General features: G+C 41.2%; 1 protein-coding gene across 1 annotated transcript in view; it reads left to right on the top strand.

Moving 5' to 3' along the window:
• Positions 1-13,620, top strand: part of LOC136845833 (mediator of RNA polymerase II transcription subunit 23-like) — a 127,093-nt gene that overhangs the window by 109,245 nt on the left and 4,228 nt on the right. The window contains 2 exon segments of the mRNA XM_067116227.1: positions 734-854; positions 4,136-4,302. Coding sequence (XP_066972328.1) covers positions 734-854; positions 4,136-4,302 — 288 coding nt within the window.

Below are 13,620 nucleotides of genomic sequence, written 5' to 3'. Positions count from 1 at the left end.
CAGTGCTTGGCCTTTTGGCCTAAATTCTATGTTCAGTTCAATTCAGTTCACACAATCACACTTCAAATAAAACAATCTTTGTAAGTGGCAAAGTAATCATTTAAACAACCATTGTCCCTAGACATTTGATTCTGTGGTCTGGTTAAACTGCTTTATTCAGTAAGAATAAAATTCTCTGATAAGTGATTTGTTGTAAAATCCTTGCTTGTGCCTTATGGAACATGGAATTTTTTTAAGAACTGTTAGTAAAGTAAGTATACTATGAGCTAAAAAGTACTGTACTGTAATTTCTTGAATTTAATTTTTGTAAGTATAACATTGCTTTAATTTCCTTTTGCCCTTTCTTACTCTTTAACTTAAATATTTTGCATCATGTATATGATATAAAAACATACACATTATATGAAATAAAATGTAGAAATTGAAATAAAAAAATGAGAATAGAAAATTTTTATAAAAGCCTAGACAAATTGCTCTTTATGTTCCATGCAGTTAGTTGATATTGCATTAACTTAAGTGGCATTTTAATTAGCATCATTTCTGGGAATATTGTTTCCCATGAATTTTACTTTTATAAAATGTTTTCAAGAAGTGTTGCAAGTTTGAACTATTAAGTAAAATTAAAATTGCACAGAATTCAAGTTTTCTGAAACTAAGACTCTTTTAGAATCCTGAACATTAAACTGGACAGGTCCCTCTTTTGATGATACATCATGCGTGCCGTATCTTCCAGATACTGTAACATTCCTAGGGGTGAGGTCATGGAGTGGGTGAATACTGTTGGACTACTGCTGACATGGTTACCTGAACCATATTGGTTAGTCATTCATGACCGGATAGTGGAACTTCTCCAGGCAAGTATTTTACATTGCTAATACTTCTAGTTATAACATGCCTAACAGCTTTCCTTCATCTCTGTAAAGGGATCTCAGGCATTTCTGTGCACATCATGAATACCCATTTCATTTTAGGTTGTTTCGTTGGCAAGTTTGTGTGATCCCTCCTGAATGAAAACCACCTCAGGAAACTTGCTTCTTAAAAAAAAAATATAAAATCAGTGGTTTTTTGTGCTAGTTATTTGGTCACTTTCTTAAGAGGCATCCTAATATACCTGTTGTTTCATCTTTTATAATTTTTGTTTTTATAAATTCTGTGTACAGTATGTTAATGGTGACATTTTGATGCACCGTAAGGAGTAAGTTACTGTCCAGACTGAAAAAATTTGTTTAGGTATTTTACTTGTAGTTTTAGAATGATATTGGGCACTATAAATTATGTATGACATGCCATTTCTGGAATTAGGGTCTTAATTTTCCTCAGTCATTTGTTTACTATATATAAACAGTTTTGATATACAGTATTTTTGTTGTGGATTATATACAGTACTTGTTTAATTATATAGCCTGCCTGATAAACATTCTCCACTTACTAGATTTTGCAGTAAAGTACAACTGCTTCCCACCTAACAACCAACTTTGTTTCCAAAGACTAGGCCATTAACCCCTTCGCCACTGGCCTGTTGCACTGCCGATAACGCTTGCATACCGCATGAGACCGCGAGTATATCAGTCATCATTTGCTCCACTAAACTTTCTGTTATTCATATTTTTCATTTATATTCTTATGTGAAAACATTGTGTACATACCAATGAATATTTTTCACCACATATATATATATATATATATATATATATTATATATATATATATATATATATATATATATATATATATATATATATATATATATATATATATATATATATATATATATATATATTATATATCGAATATTTAGTGGAAAAGTAATTGCAGAAATAGAAATAGTAAAGTAGTAGTAGAAATAAAGTAGCAGAAAAAGTAGTAAAGTATTAGTAAAGTAGTACTTGTAGTAATAGCAGTATATACTAGTTTTCTTACGGAAACAGTTAGTATACATCAATGAATGTTTATGGCATTGGTAATAATAATAATAATAATAATAATAACAATAATAATAAAAAAATTCAACAGTAATACCACTACTACTACAACTTGTAGTAGAAAAAATGATAATAAAAATTACGTTACTGTAAAAAAATGAAAGAAGTTTTCAAAAACATAGTACACTTTCCTGTTGACCAAAATACTCCTCTGCCCGAGCATTCATCCATTCACACAGTCTGTCAATATCATCATCACAAAAAAGAAACAAAATGCATCTCGTGTGCAGGTGAAGTCGGGTGTGCAAACAGAGATCCCATTGTCACCCTCCGTGAAATCGGGGGGTGGGTCTGGGCGCTTGTCACAAAATGGATCTGTTATGAACTGCCAACCTTCACCGACAATGGGTTCAATGTCTTCTAAAATCTCGGTGTTGCTGTCATCCTCTAAGCAACTATAACAACTATCACTATAATCATCTGACAGATCTGGCAGGTATTCCTACCCAGGATCTGAAATACTATCATCCGACATCATGATACTGAAAAATAAAAAAAACCTGTAAAATAACTGCAATCAAAAGGAAAAAAGTTTAGCCTTCGAATCCAAATGGTTTACTCACAAGATCGTGACAATGTTTCATACATAACAGCTTGAGGCGCACTGACATGTGCTGCTGGACGATACCCCTATAATATACCATATGAATATGACGTCACGACGACCATCGGACACTCATTGGCTAGAATGAATAGTGGGTGGAGCTTCTGCACCTCTCTCGTACACAATACTACGCCTGAAACCCATCCAAGCTGAAGAAAACAGCTCTGCTTTTCGAGGAGGGATGAAAGACGATAGGCGTCGTCGCGGGTCTTTTATTACTGTACCGTAAAAGACGTACATGTGTGTACGTCCCGGTGGCGAAGGGGTTAAACAAAATTGTCATTTTGCAAAAGTTAGTGTAGCATAAGCCTGCCATGAATGTGTTAGAGGTGTCTAATTTCTCTTATCATGCTAACCTGTTATATTTTTAATTAAGTAGACCTAAACATTTTATGCCATATATACAGGTAATACAGTAGAAGATTTTGATTATCATAACTTTATGATTCTTTACTGATACTGGAACAACCTAGGCTGACTAAGTTCATTCCTGTAAAGTCTTGTGAGCATAACTTTTGTTGTCCTTACTAAGAATTCTTATGAAGGTGGTCAACATGAAGTCCCTTCTTGTATTCATAAGTCTTGCAAAGTAAACTCCTTTTATTTGTTTTGGCATAACACTACCTGAAAATTTTCAGTAAGTTTGCCTTAATTAGTTTTATATACTAGGCTGTCCTACTTATCTAAACCAGTCTTATTATATAGATGTTTTCTTTTGTACAAACCAAGTCTCAAGGTTTTATTTTAATAATGAATAGAATGTTCCTGTGGATGATAAATTTCTCTTATTCATGAACTTAACACACATAGGAAGTTAATTTCCAAAAATATGTTTAGCGTGCAAGGGTAAGTATGTTGACCACACCACGATGACATTTTGTTTACTTTTCAAAAGACAAACCAACCAGTCATATTGAGCCCTCATTTGCAGTCTCAAATGTCCCAGACTTGTACTAATGTTTTGCTGAAGGAGAGGAGAAATTATGAGAAAGCTATTTGTAGGTACTTAAAGCTGTCCTCATAATTTTAGTCTGTGATGCTGTCAGTGCAGCCATTTGAGAATATCTCCATTTTTGCATGTCAGTTTTAGGCAGTCTTCTGTCACCAAAATTTATATTTATTGGACAATTAATTTTGTTCTGCTCTTGGTATCTTATCATATAGCCTCTTAACCCTTTGAGATTTTGGGACAGGCAGGTTCAAAACTTGTCAGTGATGAGACACACCATTCTGGCTTATGCTTACTGTATACGCATATCAATAATTTGCTTTTATCTATTATGATAAATTTGTTTTAAATAATAGAATGCTGGTTTTTGGTGTCGACTGTCAGCAAGTCCGTACCACTACTATCTGACAAAAGGCTGTGAATCTGAGAACATTAAGGACTGCAAGTGTGGGCACACATATATGTGGATTTATGAAAAAATCAATTCTGTGTTATTTTAAGAGGTATTATGTAACTGGTAAATATGTCCATGCAGGTTTGTCATTTACTGTAATGTGAAAGGTAAAAATTTTGCATGTAACACTACCTTTTGTTATTTCAGAAACCTTGTTTAATTGCCCCTGGTGATGGTATTTTAGATCCATTTACAATGTTGAATTTAGATCATTTGGAGGCAACTGGCTGTGACCTGAGTGTTGCCCTCACAGTGGCAGTAGCACATTCATTCTGGCATCATGCATCATTTGGTCAAGTTGGCCGAATTCCGCAGTAAGTACAGTATTGTTTTTTTACTTCTAAATGTCCTTTGAAATAAGTAAAAACCTTGGGTATCTTAGTCCAGTAAACAGAACTTCTTATTCTAGTTTTTTATGGCATAGTTACCCAAGTGCATAATACCCTGAAACAAAATTGAGGTTAATGTTGGATGGAATTTCTTCTTATTCTATGGACTCAAGTAGCATAGCAACCCTAATATTAAGACTTGGATACTTAGCATTGATGGCCACAGGCTTGATGTCTGCCTTCAGAAGGACCAAAGTCACAAATCTGTAATGAACATGTTGCTGATCATGACTATTCATCTTCTTGCCTTGAAATTACCTGTTGATACCTGTTGAAGCTACTTCTTAGTAGTCATGACTGTGATTCCCTGAGGAGAGCAACACTTCATCTAACTATGCTTTCTGTCACCTTGGGACACTGGCCAAAGATAAGCTGATGACTAGTTCTCTCCTTCATGGATGGCCATGAGCTTTGGCAAAGGAGAAATCATCACTCATTATCCCTAGTTTCTCATCACTCAATATCTCTAGGTTCTTCATGAATCTATCAAGAATTAAATTTTCCTGAGGTTATATTAATTTCTAGGAATCATGAAATGCATAAGGAAATTATAGTTTGTATTTTTCCAAAGTTATTTATTCTTTACACTAGTATTAAGTAAATTTTTTCTAGATATGAAATAATACAGGTTACACAAACCAATAACTTATGCAAGGGAACTTGGAGAATTGACTTGTGTAACTCTCAAGAGAATAAGATTGTAATACTGTATAAGTTTTAATTCACAAAAAATAAGATTTCTGTGCATTCATATAATGCTTCCACACTTTCCTGGTGTTGTAATAATGTACTGTCTATGGAACAGGTATAATCAGGCATGGATGGGGCTTCTGAAATGCACCAAAACGAACTTTGATCTCATTAGTAGAATATCAAATTACTCATAAATAATCTTTTAGTACTATAAAAAAAAGCAAGGATAAAGACAGGCCCCCCACATACAGAACACACCCCAAGGGTGGGTAAAGAGGAGCCTGATATAAGAGGGAGAAAAAACTATTAAAGAGGAGCCTGATATAAGAGGGAGAAAAAACTATTAAAGTACTTTGGATTTACAGATAATTAAAAGAAATGCAGTTCATAATTAAACGAGAGTAGCATTTATAAATACAGCTATTTATCACTCACAATATTGTAAAATACATCATGTGGTAATAGTGGTGAAATGCGGGGTAACCCCAAATCTTCTTGTACCAAATAGAAGGTTTGACAAGGAATTCCAAAGAAGCAAATTAGCAGCTACCATGTGGCATCACTATTTCCTGCTTTACATCTGCCAGTATCAGGAAATCTAAGTAAAACAAAGTTGACTAAACCAAATTAGCAACAAAGAGATGTTGCTGTTACTTGGCAAACCAGGTCCACACTAAATTTTTTTTTATTGCAGGTTTCATTATTGACCACCATCTGAAAAAAAACCTTTGAACACAAAATGCATTTACAGTTGGAACAAAATTTTTGGAAAGACTAAGCACATCCGTTAATCATATCAAAGCACATGATGATTAATCTTTAGTTGTTGCATGGTTAAGATCCATCTGAATACAGTAATTTGTCATTCATGTATGCCATACCAGAGAAATGTAGGTGGCATGTTATCTATGTGCAAGGTAAATTCTTTTCCATACCACAGAGAATTTCCTTAAATGTGCATATACTCCTTACAATGGTATGACATTCTTTTTCTATCACTGAATACTTTCATTCATGCAAAATATTCAATTTCTTACTGGGATAACACATGATTTAACATTCCATCATAAAAGTACTGCTTACCCACTGGTTTCAAGACCATCATCATCAAGTTATCCAGTAGCCCCAGCTTACGACAGTAGTACAGCCTAGCACATCCTCTGCCTTTCTAGTTCTAGTTCCAGACTCTTTACCCTTTTCAGTGTTATCAATAGAGTTAGATATATTGCTGTTAAGGATGTATAATGACTAATCTGTAGTAAAGATATTGTAGTTGTCTGATTTTTAGGTTTAAAATAAAATGACTTACTGGCTATCACACTGAAAAGACTTGAGAGATAGTCTTGTGTGTGACAAGCATTTGTACCAGGTTTAATTAGGTAGGCATTAAAGTTCCCAAGGAATATAGGAACATACTGAAAAAGACAGGAGAGAATGGTAAGCATAGGAATCTCATGTGTTTCACAGTGGGGAAAGTTGAGTTCCCAGTTCCTGATTCTTGATAATCTCTCTCTGTTAACAACTATTTTTTTAACTGCTCGAAAGTGAAAAAGGATTTTGACAAAGGAAAAATCTATTTCTGGGAGGCCCCTGTCACCCAGTGAAATAATCCATTCAGCACTTATTTCTAGGTAATTCCGTTGCTAGATACCAGAGAAAAGCTAAATGTAAAGCTGGGGTTACTACCCCCAGAGCGAGCTCCAAGAAATGGAGTCGTATTGGTAAAGGGTGAGAGTGTCACAATCACGGACCCTGCCCTATAAAGATTCCCAATGTCAAAAGTCCCAACGAGAGAGGTGCCGATACAAGCCCATGCACCACTCAAGCGGACTGTACACAAGGCAGCACTAATCGCATTCCATGTTAGCACCCACCCCACTAGAATGATGTTTACCATGGGAGGGAGAGAATGTAAAAACAGTGGAGGGTCACAGGGTACACGGGCCCCTCAGAAATAGATTTTTCCTTTGTCAAAAATCCTTTTTCTGGATCGGGTCCCGTGTCAGCCGGGTGAAATAATAACAGAGAAATAAATATCATTCTTATGCTATTAAAGACTTTAAATAGAAATGTTGAAAAACTAGGGGAATTCCACCCTGAACATTAGAAAGAGAATTCCCACCCTAAACATTAGTAAGGTCCTCTAAATTCATGTAATGAAAATAATGTAAGTGGCCACCGTCTAAGATCATGAGCTTTAGAATTGAATCTGAATAGGCTTGTATTAAGAAAATACTTTCTGCCTAATAGCAGACACAATGACAGTACCCCCTTTTTAAATAAAGAGAGGACCTGACAAAATTGCAGGTCCTGTCTAAAAAGCCTGCAAGGAGAAAACTGGGCACAGAGACAGACCTTGTGAAAGGGAGTACTTTCCAAGGTGACCACCGAAAATGAGGACCCTCAACTGTAGATAGAAAGTTAGGTGAGGGAATTCATAACACTACCCCTGATGAGGGGAAACCAAAATGATTGGTTCCGCTAGACAGGGCAGACAGTACATGAAAACTAGCACTAGAAGCTAAGCTGATTAAAATTTGGGTCTTCCCCAACAAGGAAAGGTAAGAACAAGATGATTGTTGGTTACAGAAGCTAACTCCGATACATTACTCAAAGACCAGGAAACCGAATGTGGACGGAGTACTGGTCTCAGACAAACACAGACCTTAGGGATGAAAGTTAAGGGCCTGTGAGTCTGGTTCCAACAAAACACTTTCCTCGGGGCCAATGCGGCTGCATCATTGCTGTAACTTCAAAACTATGTGAAGAGTGCTAGTTACTTAACTGCAGAACCATACTGCAGTAGAGTAGGATCCCTTGACTGAATTTAGGAAAACAGTAATAGCAGGATCAATATCAGTTTCCTCCCAAACTGTAAAATTCACAAAGACCACAAAGCCAGGGCACCAGAACTTTGAGGAGGCTGATGCAGGCTGAGTTTATACCAGTCGTGGCAGCTTGATAGTTTGTGGCTGAATTGGGTTGCAAACAGACCTACTTCGAGGACCAGGAAAAGATCACAGGACTACCTGAATGGCTTCGACTAAGGACTATTCCAACACCAGGGGAGGCCCTGGATAGGGAAAAGGTAGTGACCTTTTGGACCCCTAAAGAAGGGTGGCAGACAGAGGCACTTGTGCCTGTTGGTTATGGAGAAGAATGAACCATAACCTGAATGATGCAACTCGAGTTTGAACCCACTTGTTTACGCGGCGCACTATTGCTGTTTCGTTCAGAACCAGCCTAAAATGGATCCTCTTGGGAGGAAGAAGATCCCCAAGGACAGGAAGACTGCCACAGCCCTCCAAAGCGTTGATATAGAACTGCCGAACGTGACCACTAAGTTCCATGTACTTCATGGGGCCAAAAATATCCACCCCCACCCGCCCAGAGAGGTGACAGTGTGGAATACTGAGGCCGTGGGGGAAAGAGGAACTGACTTCGATAAGCACCTGACAGCCGTTCAAGGCCGGAGGCCAATATTCAAACAGGAGGAACCAGGAGACACGTCCTGACTCCGCCATACCGATATAGACTCCAGCTTTGACTTCAGAAGGAGAACCGCCACTGAAGCAAACTGGAGAGAGCCCAAGACCTTTTCTTGGGCACGGCGAGAGGTATGCTTGTGTTGATGAAATGTTAGGTTGCCCTTGCTATCTCTTTCCGCTTCCACTGTATTCACAACTACTGAAGGCTACCCTCCATTCAGGTGGGATTCCTTCCGTGTGTACTTAGAAACCCAAAGACTCTAGAAAAACCGATTATAATGACCGGTACCCTCAGGCAATTCCCGGACGCTGGGTGCCCAAATGAGCCAGGCAACTAGATATGCGGCTAGCATAACCCTCTAATACCGGAGCTGTTTAACTACGGTATTGTTCAAACTGGCAAAGATTCTGGGGGCTGCATTGAGGAGGGTATGAACTTGAAGGGGTACGCCTGCTCCCCGAGTCTGAATCCCAAGAAGGGATAGAACCTTCCTGCAACCAAGATGTGAAAGGAAGCGTGGAAAGGTCTATAGAGGTGGTTACGGCTCCAATGGAGCAGTAGGAGCCGAACCCACAAGACTGTAAGCAAGCGAGACTTGCCGCATTGAATGAGGAAAATAAACGGACACGCCCGAAAAATTTTCCAGTGGAAGGGAACTTCCTTGGCAGACTGAAAAAGCCTGACAGGCCATACACAAAGTCCTCCAGAACCTTGGCCGAAACTGACCGAACCTGATTGGGGAGGGGACAGATAGTCCAGCTCCATCCCGGTCTTGGTAACTATACTCTGGGCCCAGGGACTGAAGTTCCAGTGGCCCTTCTGAAAATGGTACAGCCTCCTACCCATATGAAAAATACTACTGGGAGGAGGCTTGATTGCCTCCCCAAAGCGTATGCCTTCCCAAATTCTCGGAGAGGAGCAGGATGCTTCCCTGCTCCTATGATAACCTCTGAGGGTCAGAGCCTCTGGCAGAATGTCTAGTGAGAATTCTTTCCTTGGGTTTTCATATGAAGCAAAGAAAACTCCGTGGAGGCACATGGGGAGGCAGAGACACACGGGGAGTTACAAGGGGCTGACGTGTTGGCTGAACCCACACACATCGAGGTGGAGGCTGAAAGTGAGAGGCTGACGGCTGTCCAGGGGCAGGAACCTAAAGAGCCTGCACCACCGCCTGAGCAGGGGGGCGCTTGAACTACAGGAACTTCTTGCCGGACTTGGGATAGGGGCCGGCAAGATCAGATTGTTTCCGCCCGTAAGGTAGACACCCACGAGAACGGAGGCTCTGATTAACATTAGTAGCCCCGGACGGACCGTAACAACGCCCACCTGGGGAAAAGAATAATTCCCCAGGTGAAACTGTTCATAAGACTTTTCGGCTCAAGGCGGAACGTGGCTGGCGAAAAATGTGTTTTCAGTTGTCCAACCGGACTGATGAAATAAAACGGGACCTGCAGAAAACCTGACGAGAGATTTTATCAGGACCAAACAACAAACCGCCATTATATACCACAGACATTGTTTCTGTTAAAGTCAAAGAATTCCAGGGCCTGGCAAGCTTGCCTTACACCCTGTTTCAGTTTCCGGGAATTGACTCCGGAAGCTTAGGGAGCTGTACGCTGAATAAATTAGAAGCGAAGTCCGGGGTTAGAAGATTCATTGTCAACGTATCTGTGATAACTGTCTCCCGGAAATGCGTCAGCGGTTTATGTTCGAAACAAGCCTGTTGATAAGAGGGGCTACATTCGGCACAAGGGGTAGGAAGCAGGTCTCCCAAAGAGAGCACGGTAAGACCCCAAAGCTGGCGTGAACTTGGAATTCTCCGCCTGCCACTCCGTTAGAGTTCTCAACGGAGACGATGTGCCCAGCCCCTAGGGAAGATGAGGGCTCTCTTAGGGATCTTGCCAGATAGATACCATGCTCCTTCTGACAGTCTGGTAAAACCCGGATAAGGGGATACCAGGCCGGAAGGGAAGAAATGCAATTCCACCAACCTCCGTGTGCCCACACCCCCGACAGGAGGGTGCCTTCATGCTGGAAAGCATAAAGGATTAGGCGCCAAAGGTTCCCCAGATTGAAGGGAAAAAAGAGGTGGAGGTGTCCGGAACGATAGAATTCCGGAACGGAGCAGGATTTACAGGTGATTCATTGATAATGAGTCTTGAGATTAAACTCTTTGGGATTTATGCTCCAGGAAAGGAAGGCACGGACCATGAGGTAGATAGATATTTTGATAGGTTGTCAATGACTCCCAAATCGAGCTCCTTATAAGGAGACCCGTAAAAGAGTCTGCAACAAAGGAAGGAGGGGGTAACCGCCTTGCTTTGCTTGGGCCGTCCTTTCAGAAGATGCGAGGCCAAACTCGTGAAACGGCACGGATTAGAGATCCGAGACGTCCTCGAGGGGCCCTGGAGCCGGTCTTCTTGTTTGTTTGTTTTTTTTTTTTTTTAAAGGGTCTTTCTTAATTGATTTCACCTTAAGGACGGTAGACCAGGAACCGTCGAAAGGGATGAGGAGCTAACGAATCCCTAAAGGAAAAGTTCGCCTCACTTTATTCGAGCTAAAGCGGAAAGGTTTGCCTCACTTATTCTCGCACCTACTTATCGCTCCGGGACGATGTTCACAGGTTCAAGAACGAGACAGAAGGCCACAACATCTTCAGAAAATTCTCCGTAAACAGCTAACTTATTTAAAAGCACCGGGTCAACTCTTGGACTCCAGTAAACAAAGGGCAGCAACTTCTTCAGCAACTGACACTGAGAACTGGGCGCCAAGGAAAGGAACATTACAAATGTCCACCGAAAGGACATAGGAATTTCCGACTCTACGATGCGCCCAGCTGCTGACCCCAGACTAGAGTTACGAGACTTGCGCCGGCCTCCAGGAGGGGGGAAAAATAGGACCCCAAACACCGGAGAGCAACTATTAATAAGTCATATGAGATGGAGTTTAGCGGAAAACCGATAGGTGTATATGAAACCTACCGATTTATCGAGAATCTCGCCCGGAGACGGAGTTTGGCGAAGGGAAATCGATAGGCGTATATGAAACCTACCGATTCACCGAGAATCTCGCCCGGAGAGAGCCCAAACACCGAAAGAGCGACTATTAATAAGCCACATGAGGCGGAGTTTGACGGAGGTAAAAACGACAGGTGTATATGAAACCTACGGATTCATCAGGTAGCCTGCTCGGAGAGAGCATAGCGTACAACGCAATCCTGCCGGGTGCCAAACGACTAACAATAAGCCATATGAGGCGGCGTTTGGCGGAGATAAAACCGATGGGTGTAAATAAAACCTACGGATTCATCAAGTAGCCTGCTCGGAGAGAGCATAGCGTACTTTATAACCTTCCGAGCCAAGAAAAAGCCACATGAGGCGGAGTTTGGCGGAGACAAAACCGACAGGTGTATATAAAACCTATGGTTTCATCAAGAAGTCTGCTCGGGAGAGCATAGCGTACTTCACAACCTTCCGTGCCAAACTATAAATTCTCCAATACAGACTGCGCACCGAATGGGAACCATATACTCCGTGACATGGCTTTGTTGCAGGAAAGCGGAGCATTCCTGTACTCGACAAACCAGCTGAAAACGTGTGAGAAGTGCGCATGCTGGAACGGATGCGGGCAGAGTACCGTGAGCAGCGACTTAGCCTAGTCAGACCAGGAAAACCCCGGGGAAAACCGGAGAGAAAACCGGCTAACAGGACAAATCTCAAAGACATAAAAACAGAGTCAACGGAACATTCTGGAGCGACCATGTTTAAACAATATGTGACGGATACAAACATAGTGGGAAGGTTATGAACTGTTCGGAAGTGGGCGCACTCAAAGCCAAGAGAGGAAAAACCCCCGGAGGAGGATATCTTGAACGAAGTGATAGCGGTGGGGGGAAAAAATGTCGACCGCTAAACACTAAAACCGCCGGAGCAGTAAGCAAGGAGAGCGCCCAACAAGATAATGAAACACCCGAACAAGAAGTAGCAAAATGGAGGGGGAACGCCGAAAAGTAAACAAACAGAAGACAGTTAGGTGGAAAACGCTAACTGGCCTCATATGAGATCCCAACAGTGAGGTGCGAACATGTAGGAAGCACCATGAAGGGAAACAGTCGACGTAAAAGGAAGGGGGTAGGATAGGCCAGGAGGTTGGTAACCCAAAGTAGCGACCAGGGGTGAGACAGCACTCCCCGGGCGCCCAAAGATTCTCATAGATCCCCCCGCTATGTGAGCTGTGTTGCACGACAAGAGCGAAAGAAAAGGAGAGGAAGGGCAAAAACCTCTACGGCCAGGAGAGCAAAAGAAAGGTAAAAGGAGTATGAACAGGGTGGGGAGAGCACTTCCGGTCACCTCCAGGCCCAGGTGGAGTGCCAACCGATAAGGTCAGACACACCGAGGGACAACCAATCAATGCAGAGGAGGGGATGTAGGCTACAGCACAAAATAAGGATAAATTGCTCTCAAGCCTTGGAAAGTTAACAAACTTTTGAAAACGAACCAAGGGGAGAGAGCAAAGGATAAAAAAGGGGAGAAGGGGATTCTCGATACCACAAAATAATATATATAGTCGGTAAAAGGAGTGTGAACAGGAGTGGGAGAGCACCCTGGTCACCTTTGGTACACAACCAAAGAAGGATTGAACTAGGATAGGCTACGCAGGTAAACCCTCGCTATTCCAGCTTAACTTATTAGGAACATTAGCCTAAGTGAAAAGCCGAAACAGGGAGAGAGGGTGAACGTAGGCAATATAGCCAAGCCAAAACCAAACCAAGGGAAGCACCAGACATAAAACACATGTACAGAACGAGATCACAGACATGAAACTCATACGTACAGATCGAGATCGCCCCTCTCTAAACGATTTTTCCCCGAAGGGAAAAAGTGCCATAGCCAACCCCTAGGCTAACCTAACTGAGGCGATGCAAAGGAAGGAAGCCTAGGAGAGGGATAAAGGCTAACTAATAACTCAAATAATGCATAATAAAACAAAAATTTTCTATAAGGCACATGTAGGAGGAAAGGCAGGCCCCACACGACATGAACGTGAAGGGAAATGGCCAAC

Source organism: Macrobrachium rosenbergii, chromosome 14 (genome assembly GCF_040412425.1).
Source record: "Macrobrachium rosenbergii isolate ZJJX-2024 chromosome 14, ASM4041242v1, whole genome shotgun sequence".
NCBI lineage: Eukaryota > Metazoa > Arthropoda > Malacostraca > Decapoda > Palaemonidae > Macrobrachium > Macrobrachium rosenbergii.
Note: the sequence above shows the minus strand (reverse complement) of the source record. Positions and strands in the feature narration are given on the sequence as shown.